Source organism: Vespula pensylvanica, chromosome 1 (genome assembly GCF_014466175.1).
Source record: "Vespula pensylvanica isolate Volc-1 chromosome 1, ASM1446617v1, whole genome shotgun sequence".
In the NCBI taxonomy this organism is placed as follows: Eukaryota; Metazoa; Arthropoda; class Insecta; order Hymenoptera; family Vespidae; genus Vespula; species Vespula pensylvanica.
This window is the reverse complement of record NC_057685.1, coordinates 19,590,501-19,600,883: the sequence shown is the minus strand read 5'-3', so window position 1 is coordinate 19,600,883 and position 10,383 is coordinate 19,590,501. Positions and strand designations below refer to the sequence as shown.

Genomic DNA, 10,383 nt, shown 5'->3' with positions numbered 1-10,383 from the left:
GTCGTCATCGTCATCGTCATCGTCGTCGTCGTCGTCGTCGTCGTCGGGCTATTTCAGTCTCGGTCAAGCTCGTATCGTTGAGAATTTCCAAAAAGGACGGCAGGTCTCGTCCTCGTTATTACTTCGTATTCTTTCTTATCGACGAGCCGAAAAAACGTTGGTCTAGCTCCGTGGCGATTGTTTACGAGCGATAACTGGGTGCGTGTGTGCGCGCGCGCGCATGGATTTGTCCGTGCTCTCTCCGTCTGTTTGCTGCTGCTACTGTGTGTGTGTGTGTGTGTGTGTGTCTGTGTGTGCGCGCGCGCGCGTGCGGTGCGCGTGGAGGTAGGTGTGTATACGCGTTGCACGCGTGACTCGTAAAAAAGGGAGAAGAAGCGGCGCTCGTTCGGATCCCTTTCGCGCGAAGGAAGCAGGAAAGCGGAGTAGCAACGAATCGTTGCTCTCGTCGTGATCCTAAAGGTATCGGAGCGGAAGGGATTCGGTCGATAGACCGAGAATTGGCGCTTTGAACAGCCGATTAGGAATCGCCGCGCCGTTGGAGTCGATCGTTCTCGTGCGTTTGTCTTCTTTCAGTAGGGACTTTTGAGTCGTTGACGTTGCTTGTAGTTGGCACCATAGAGCGAACCTTTTTCTTTTTTTTTTCTTTCTTGCTCGTTTGCTTGCTCGTTTGTCCGCTCGCCCGCTTTCCTTCTTTCCTTCTGTCTGTCAGTCTGTCCGTCCGTCTTTCTTTCTTTCTTTCTTTCTTTCCGTCTTTCTCTCTTTCTTTCCTCGTCCTCTTGCTTCTTCATCGCCAGACAAAATCTTGTCCGCCATCGGCAGACCTTGGAGCTCTTTCCAAGCTCAAAGGACGTATCGCATCGCTGTCGATTTTAGTGCGCCGATGGTTCGTCGTTTCAAGTGGGATTTGGTAGTGGTGTTTCCTGTCTGATATCGCTCTTCAACTTCACAAATTCCTTCGCGATCTCGTCGTTGTTTCTCTGCGAGAGAATTCGCAAAATGGTCCAACCGGTCTCGTCCATTTGAATTCGTTTGCCGAGCGACAGCCAGCACGCGCAGGAACCCTCTTCGACGATATCCTTGAGCTGCATCACCGCCACGCCGACCAATCTGTCCTCCCTCGCGAAGCAATAATCCTTCACGCAAATGTGAAGCTCGTAAAAGTCCAGCTGTTGCTGCTCGTTACCGATCATGCTGTTAAAACCGATCGTTCGTATCAATTTATCGTACTGTTGCCTCTCGGATCCGTTTTGAATTACCTTTATCGTTTATCGCGCGATACTTACAAGTCGAAACTTTCGTTGAATTGGGGCGACCAATTGTTGCTCTTCGATTTCGTCGATTGTTTCCTCTTTTTGCCGGTCAGATGGGGACCGATCAGATTGACTTCAACGTACGGCCTAAACATTCCCGTAGCCAATTGCCACTTTAGATCGTTCGCAGCGACGACTGAAAATGGATAACGAGTCGATCAATGGTGTTTCTCATTCGATGCGCCTATCCGCTGGAGTCCTAACGGAATCGTAAGAGAGAGGTATAAGACTCGGGTTACCTTTCACCGTGACCTTTTGTTCGCCGGTTCCAGGATGCGTGAAGAGGTCCACTTGGATGCTAACTTCTCCGACGGAACCTTCGTCCGTACCGGCTGTATCTGGAACTTGACGAGATTAAATCAGTCGTTTCTTTATACCCTCGTGCATCGTACGGAAACTAAAAAAATTAATGAATTCTAGCCGATGAAAAGTATTATACAAACGTGGCCATTTCTAAATGTCTATTCTCTTCTTCTATATTCTAGAGAGCAGATCAACATGCTCTACCGATACGCAATCACTCGTCTTTCTCGCATCGGACGGAGGAGACGAAGCAGGTAGCAGATCTACGAAGCCTAAGGGCTTTTCGTTAGAGCGAGGAAGATTATAGTCGAAGATAATAGAACATTGAAGCTCCGCCCGTGGATGTACGAATGAAAAGGATGGAACGGACGACCGATCGGCCTGCTTCGTTCGTCTCCCAGCTTCTAAAAAACATTCAAGTGTCTATGGTACAAGTATCCCTCGTGCACGCGATCGTCTCGGTGTCGTCGTCTCAGCGCGTCCCGTTCTATCGTCTTGCACAGTTCGTTGTCGTTCGTTACTGCGAGATAGCGAGCAAAATGCATGAATGTTTCCTCCCCGAGAGGTATCTCGAGTAAGTGGCTGGATCGATGCGAAGATGTTTGAAAAGCTTCGATACGATCTGATTTCTCTATTTCTGTGTATGCGTGGTTTTCGTGACATGGATAAATTCAGCGTTAGCAGCGATAGTGATTTTTTGCGGTACTACACTTTGCGCGCCCTTTACAGCTTTAATGTGTGTGTGTGTGTGTGTGTGTGTGTACACATATATACATACATACATACATATATATATATATATATACACGGCCGAGTGTCTGTCGATACGTCTTCCAGCTAGAGATATCTAAATGGGCAGATATATCGAGTACTTCTCCTTCAGAAAAAGGAAAAGTAGAGAGAAACAGAAAAGGAAAATACGTCTCGACAGACGGATTAAGACTAAGTCCTAAAGGAGTCGAGGTTCTAAAGTCGGAAGAAATCGGAAAGAAGCGAAACCGAAGGTAGCTTTGGCAACTTCCGCAAACTAAGGGTTGCGTCGTGCTCTTGGTGTACCTTGACGACTCTCTCGACGAAGAGAGGGCTTGCTCTGGCGAAGGGGTTCCTCGAGGCTTTCCATACCCTCGGCTCCTTCGCCTTCGTCGCCTCTCTCGCTGCTCATCGAACGCTGACGCTGACGTAGCGTTGACGCATCGTTCAGCGGCACTGTCCCGACAATTTTCATTTAACCTTCTTGTCAATCGTACGTCGATCGCCGGTCAACAGTGTACAAAGTGTAAACGCGAGTCGAAGTTTTTCGAGGACGGTAAGAGTGGAAGAAAAAAAAAGAAAAACAGCGAGATCTCAGCCTCGCTAAGAGCGTGGTCGCGCGGCCCGACTCGAATTTTCTTCGAAAGCGATCCTTCCTCTCGATAGATTTATACATTATCCTCGTCGAGGTAAAAGCTTACCTTGGTTGATTTGAGAGGTAACGAAGGTCTTGATGAGAGTGTCCGTCGTCTGCGTGTAAAGGCTGAGAGCGTACCGAAGGCTCTGCAGTTCCGGAGACTTTTCGAGGAAGGCCTTTTTCAAGCCGTTCCCACCCGCATGGAAGTATTGCTTGATGGTGTCGAGGGCGACGTCGAGTACCGCGCACTGCTTCGGCGACAGATTCTTCTCCACCTCTTTCGAGATATCCTACGAAATAAAACGAACGTGCCTCTTAAAAATTATTCGTTTTTATACGATCTAAGCGCCGTATAAAAACGAGATATCACCATGACACCGCTGAGAGCGTTCTTGACGTCCGGCTTTCCGGTCATGTGATTCTTAAACAACTTGGACATGTCCTCTATCTTCGCGTTCGCCGCGAGATTCTTCGCGTTGTCCGTTAGATTCTTGAACATCATCTGGAAAGAGCATTTAGGATCGATTAGGACGACGATCGAACGTAACGACTACGTTACTGCCGAGTCGCTTTTCAAACGAACGTACGCTCTTGTCCGTCATGGGTGGTAAGACGACCGTCTTTTCGAGGATTCTCATGACGATCTTCCAAAGTTCTTTGAGCAATCTCTTGAGTACCGTCTTCTCGCAGGATTCGGCATAGAGAGACAGACTTCCGTCGAGAAGTACCATGAGAGGCCTCAACACCTCGTCGGCTTCGACGGCCACGTTGTTTCTTTGTTGCGCTTGAGACAAGGTAACCTGACCGCCACCTTTGATAGCCAAAAGGAGATCTCCCAGTTCTCGGACCGACGCCGTTATGCGCGGCTCGAGACTCTTGGCGAAGAGCATCGCCAGATCGTCCAGAGCGCTGTTAAGCTGTTGCTGAAGCTCCTTCAAGATGTTCGCCGCGTCCTCCTCCAGTTTTTCGCCGCCCATCGACTCGAACATCTTTTCGAGCTGCACTCGCAGCTGTTGGATATTGTTCATGAGGATGCAAGCCTGAAAAGAAGATCGGACGGTATTAAGGCCGGAAACGTCACCTTTCCCCTTTTTATTTCCTTCGAGCACTCACGATTCGTTCCTCTTTCAAGTGGCTGGGAAACTCCATTTTGACGATGTCGGCGTAAGCGACCAGAACCTTGACTATGGTCTTAGCGAATCTCTTCATGTACCTCTTCCAAATCTCCGGATCGGGACACTCGAGCTTCGAGACGACGTCGAAGCACTGGGTCAGTTGCGTAAACACGTCGACGACCGATACGCTGAAGAGAGCGTGCTCGCTGCTCTTTTGGAACTGCGCAAGCGAGGAGAACGAAGATCGTTTACGCGAGGTAGAGAGAGAGAGAGAGAGAGAGGGAGAGAGAGAGATACTCGGCGCGACGCAATCGAGATCTTTTACAAATAAAATAGGGCGAATGGAAACGCGCTTGGAAATGCACTCACCCCATCTTTCTTGTCTCTGCTGAAGGCACCGTGTAAGTATTCCAAGGAAACGTCGTCGTTCTCGTTGAGCCATTGCATGACGAACGGCTCGAACCAGGCGGGATATTCCGGTACGGCACCCTTGTAAGGTGGTACGTCTTTCACGTAATTCGTGTACAACCACTTCACCGTGAAGTGCAGGTTCATATAGGCCGAGGACTTGCACAGTCTATGCTGCTCGTGATCCTCCAGGGCGTACTTCATGTCGACCGCGAACAAAGACCACATCGTGGCCGCCGATAGTTGACCGATGTTCAACTCCTGGGGGAATTGGTTCAACACGGGCGCATAGCTGTTCTTGTCCTCCTCGATAACCGAAACGATCAAAGCGATGAGCTTGTGCCAAAAATCGAGAGAGTCCCGTCGGGGTCCGTGATCCTCCGGATCCTTTTTCGGTTCGTTCGGATCAGCCTGGAATTCTCTGCTGTAGAGTTCGTAGCAATGCTCGAAGAGGAACTGATAGGTCGAACGCAAGCAAGCCTTCACGCAATCCTTGACGACGGTGCTGGCTCGGGGCGGGCTCGACAGTTCCTGCACCTTCATACGGAAGAACGTGATGCTCGTAAGAAGGTCGACGGTGCTCTTCAGATCCATCAGTTTCTCCTGACTCGAAGCTGGGAAGTTGTTTCTGTACGACGAGAGATCGATCCTCAAGGAATTGTGCAGCTGGTCCAGCAATTTCACGAACTTTTCTTTCTGCGAAGGGACGACCGCAGTCACGTTTACTTAATTTTTTTATTCGAAACGTCGGTTAGGGACGTCGCGTCAAAATAGTCTCGAGGGAGCGAAAGGAAAGGAGAGGAGAGAACAGAGACGTCTCTCTTCGAAAGGTGGCTAACCAACCGTTTCTTAAGTTTGCGGACGAACCGAGATCCGGCTCGACCCGATACTCACCCCAAAATTACTCGCGGCGAATCTATCACTGGCGGAAACGGCCGAACTGGCGGTCGTGTGGGCGTAGTAGGCGTTTATGTTGGCCAACAGGGTCGACATTACCGCGGGGACCCCTGGGCACAGGTACTTTGTCGAGAGGCAGTGGAAGTGTCTGAAATGAGAAGTCGAATTGAAGTTGGACTTTACGGTCGACTAGCGGATAGATGGACCGGCATGCCGTTGACTCTCTCGTTATCGATTTATTAGATAAACGTCGAACGTGGTTCGTCGTTAAATGACTCACGTCATAGCCTGATAGATGCTCTCGATGCCGTATCGCATGGCAAATTCGTCGACGAGTTCTTCGCCGGGCGGATCGAAGTACACCTTCCAGGCATCCTCGCCTTTCGCCTGCGGTAGGCTAACCATCCCAGAGTTCTCCTCGCAGAGACTATGGAAGAGGTTCTCGTGAAGGCAGGTGTATTGCACGTGATACGGGGCGACCTTTTCCTCGCCCTTGATCTCCACGCTTATGTGCAACCTGATGGCACCGGATACCGCGCTCTTGTCCGTTCTCTTTTCCAGATTGTACCAGACGTCCATCTCGCCGCTGAGCGTTCTCACCTCGATGATGGTTTGTCCAAGAAAATCGTCGCTCTCGCGCGTAAGTTTCTGTCGTAGCTTCGACTTCAAGTCGTTGTCCTCGTCCCAGACGCGAACCTTTATCCGATCGGACGAATTGTGACACTCGCTGCAAAGCGAAATCACTCGATCGAGAGCTATCTCTTCGTCTTTCCACTCGCCTACGTTTAAATCGATCCTTTTTCCCTTGTTTTTTCCTTTGTTTTTTTCCTTGGGCTTTCGGACGGATCGACAATTACATCACGCAATACGACTATATTCGCCCGACCGAGCTCCGAAGACGACTCTGACACGCGGACGTTCAGAGGCTCTCTTCCTCTTTTTCTTTTTCTTTACCTACATGCCGTACCCTGGCCGGGCGTAAAGATATATCGGGTTCGGCTCGCGAGATTCGCGCGTCGCGATCCTCCGAAAAACTTTATTACGAACTCCGCCCCGGAAGGTCGAGGGTGCCTCAGCGCCGTTTATACTTACAAGTAAAACTTTTCGTGCCAGACGGGATTGAGCTCGCGCGGCATCGTTCTCGTGCGTTTCTTCACCTTACCGACCTGAACCGTGACGTACGGGTCGGACGTACCGCTCTTGTCCTTGGCGATCAATCCTTGAGCGCAGATCACTGCGGATACGTAGGAAAAAAAATGTCATTAATATGGGCACATGTGGGCCAAAGTATCGTGACTCGAGTCCGCGACACACGATCTCGAACTGGGACAAACCTACGATCCTATTGAAAGCGATCGAACCGCGCGATACGAATTAATTATCATTTGGAGATAATACAAGTGCGAAAACCGTCGCGAGAATGCCGAAAAGATCCTCTAGAGAGGGGGAGGGGGGAGAGAGAGGCAGTTTGTTACGTCCTTTACAACGTCCTCTCTTTTTGGTCGAACCGTTTCTCTTTGCGTTACGTCTACGAGCTACTCTCTTAACGTCGCCTTCCTTTATCCTTTACGTCTAATCTTTGACCGTAAAAGGATTCTATTGCAAAGCGTAACGATCGAAGGGGGAAACGGCTCGATGATTTTTGGATCGAGAAACGGATCGACTTTTTATGATCTCTTTGAGAAAAGAGTCGTTACGGTATTTATTTATCCACGTCGCGAAATGCGTCGAAAATGCGAAGCGAGATCTTTCGTTCGCAGACGTTAAAGCATCTAACGGGGTCAAAGCTATTTTTTCGATTTTTCTCGCGAACGACTTTCCGATAGAATTCTATAGTCGTGAATCCGCATTCTCGAATGCGGTTTATAAGCACCGACATATTTTTCAATTTTTCCCAAGCTTTCCTAAGGTATTATCGAGTTTTCGATACGAAAAAGTATTAAAGGAAGATAGTTCGCTCGAGTTCGAGCGTTCTTATTTCGTTCGAAAAATGGCGAAGGATCGATTTTCGATTTTTAAATATTTGTTAAATATCCTTCGTATTTTACTATCGATACGTATCGCAGAAACGCACACAAACCATACACCCACGATATCGAGATGCATGCAAAGACTTCACAAGAAACAAGATTGGACATTCGATGTTCAACATCTGTGACAGCCAACATCTTTGAAGCGTGCATAAGCTCGGCGTGAATCGTAAACTAAGTACAGTAGAGACACGCGTGTACGTAAAGTAATCAAATCGATATATTATACGCTTGCGCGACACTGGTACACGTATCCACAGATACTTGTGCAACGACAATAATCATAAGAACGTGCTGCGTTTAGGACAAATGGACAGACACACATGCCCCATGCTACAAACTCTTCGCTTTTCGTTCGTCCGCCGTTTCGTCGTCGTCGTGCATCGTGCACGACGGGGAGAGGAGGAAGGGGTCGGCGGTGGCGGCGGCTATCACCGATGGATGCTTCCTGTCCTCGACGAATCTCCATTCCAAGCCTAATCGCCGAGTCATCGCCGTGTCGATCCACTTCGCGACCTCGACGGAACACTATGTATGTCGTGTTGTTACGTTCGTGTGTAGAAAGTGTCGTGGAAAACTCGTTTATGTCGAAGCGATCGTCCTTGCTCGCGCGAATAATAACCACGTAAGATTTCGTGGAAGGTAATCGAGAGTGTGTGCTCGAGGGATCAACGTCCGTCTCAACGGTCGTACTTAATGTACGGCACTACGTCGATTCTATAGACCCGTCCGTTCCCATCCGTGTCTTTACGTACCCTCGCCGTCCTCGAAACTCTAATTTTCGTTTCGATTCGTAGCCGCTTCGAATTCTTTTCTTCGTTCTCGAAATTTGGTCGAAATTCCTTCGACGTAAAATAAGAAGGAAGAGCGACAGAAAATGGAAAATATTTAATATCCTCCCTCGAGGTTCGTCCTTCGAACGCTTTTTCATCGATCGATCTGGCTATCTGGATGAAAATCGTCGATGTACCGGAGCGCTCGTAATCACAGTATTTTTCTCTTCCGAGTAGAACGGACGAGCCGATCGTTATCGCGTAAAGACGAGCTAAACGGGTAACAGCCTTCGCTAGCTCCTATACGATGTACTTAGACGTACGTAAATACGTTTCTCGAATAGCGTACGCGTCTGCTCCGCGATATTGGCAATTCTCTGGCCGTTTCGATTTACTTTTTAAGAAGAAGAAAAAAGACACCTTCGTTTCGTTCGATTTCCTTCTGATTTCGAGTTTCGTCGACTTTACCTTCTACGATTAGCAAAAGCGTTTTAATCCTTTTCGTTCTTGGAAAGCGCACGGTCCGTGCTTTCGAGATTGGAAGACACAAAGGGATTGGAAACATCCACTGGCCATGATAATACGCTTCGCTTCCTCGTTGCATTCTCCTGCTCTCTTGCAACGCGCGAGCGCGCGGATATTCTCTCACCATCCGTATTTCTCTTTATCCGCATTTCCGCATAGCCGTACGTCAACATCCACTCTGAGAATCTTTCTCTGTTTTGAATGCAAGCTGTTTATCCTGGCGCCATCGGTTTTCCTCTCTCTCTCTCTCTCTCTCTGACGCTCTCGCACACATCCGTCCTTTCGACTGCAATCCTTAGTTGAATCGTAACTTTTTTAATTCGCGCCCAGCGAGTCGAGAGATTTGATTACTAGGGCGGAAGTGGAAATGGCGCTGACTGTTACTCCTTCCATTTTGCCTCTTCGTCAAAGATCGAGCGCCTCGAATCAGCCAATCCTTTTCAGAGTTCAAAGTTCTCCACGATCGTCCGAGAGATCCACCCGAGTAAGGGAGAAAAATATGAAGAAAAAGGGAAATAAAGAGGCACGAAACTGACAATGAGAGAGAGAGAGAGAGAGAGGGAGTTGGGAAAGAAAGAAGAGAAAAAGCTGTTGACCCGCTTCGCCACGAGGTAGCAATTACTCTAATGATCGTTCCTTCCGTTTTCCTTTCTCTTTCCACCGTTTCGTTCTTCCACTCTTCCTCCCCCGTCCCTTCTCGGCCGTACCTCGGTATAACCATCTAATTGGCAATAATCGTTGCGCCGGCCAAGGTGACCGTTAAACGCTCGCGATCCTCCTTCGATTTCGCGATAGGTACTCCCTTCTTCCGGCTATCTCGACCGCCAGAAAGGGACTACCACCCTCCGATGTCGATTTATTTCTCCTCGAGCCGTTCGCACGATTTCTCGTTGCGAAGAAATTCGCATTCCGTCGGAGAGATCGTTCCCCTTTAACGTTGGCACCGACCTATCCCGAGCTTCGAGAACTTATGTAGGTGAGGTTCACGTATGAAAGGCTTAAAGCCCGGTGCATCGTACCCGAGGCAGCTTTTTCGTGCTTACCCCGAAGCGTCGACCTCTATTACGGGAATTCTGCTGTTTCTGTACGTGCCTGTGAGTAAGCGAGTGTACGCAAGTATCATATATGTTTTCTACGAGATTACGTATAGATATAGGCCGGCGGCATGGGAGGTAGCACAACGAGAAAATTGAATTTCCTTTGAATCGCTCTTCCATCTCTTGAAATTTTTGTACCTCTTGTCGTTTTGCGCGTCGGCCTTTTCACATCTCTGTTAGATAGACGCGATAGTTTACGATTCCTCCTTGGGATTTCAATTCCGTCCGTACCGCTTTACGAGGAAAATTTCAAAATTTAGCGTCGCTCCGATATCTATCGTAAATTTCAAATAGTAATCACGCGTTCGCAAGAACTGCAAGAAAAATCATCGATCTCGATATAAAAGGAAACTTTCCGTTTATTACGGGTAAGAGAATTATCGAATACCTAATTACTCGAGATAATGATCCCAGAGAATGGGTAACGTGTAATTATCGACGTAGATCGAAAAAAGAAACGTATTTTGCGTTTATACGAGTCTCGTGTCATCTATTAATTATACGAAACGGTGTAAACTATGTTGTATACGCTACGGTA

At 48.5% G+C, this 10,383-nt stretch overlaps 1 protein-coding gene across 1 annotated transcript in view; it reads right to left on the bottom strand.

Moving 5' to 3' along the window:
• Positions 1-721: 721 nt before the first annotated feature.
• The window catches only part of LOC122631600, a 44,730-nt gene continuing 35,068 nt past the window's right edge, over positions 722-10,383 (bottom strand). The window contains exons 10-21 of the mRNA XM_043817509.1: positions 6,513-6,654; positions 5,701-6,147; positions 5,418-5,568; positions 4,485-5,219; positions 4,114-4,335; positions 3,588-4,040; positions 3,371-3,502; positions 3,065-3,290; positions 2,670-2,819; positions 1,550-1,654; positions 1,284-1,446; positions 722-1,191 (exon numbers count right to left, since the gene is read on the bottom strand). Coding sequence (XP_043673444.1) covers positions 894-1,191; positions 1,284-1,446; positions 1,550-1,654; positions 2,670-2,819; positions 3,065-3,290; positions 3,371-3,502; positions 3,588-4,040; positions 4,114-4,335; positions 4,485-5,219; positions 5,418-5,568; positions 5,701-6,147; positions 6,513-6,654 — 3,224 coding nt within the window. The 3' untranslated portion in view covers positions 722-893. The remainder of the gene's footprint in view (positions 1,192-1,283; positions 1,447-1,549; positions 1,655-2,669; positions 2,820-3,064; positions 3,291-3,370; positions 3,503-3,587; positions 4,041-4,113; positions 4,336-4,484; positions 5,220-5,417; positions 5,569-5,700; positions 6,148-6,512; positions 6,655-10,383) is intronic.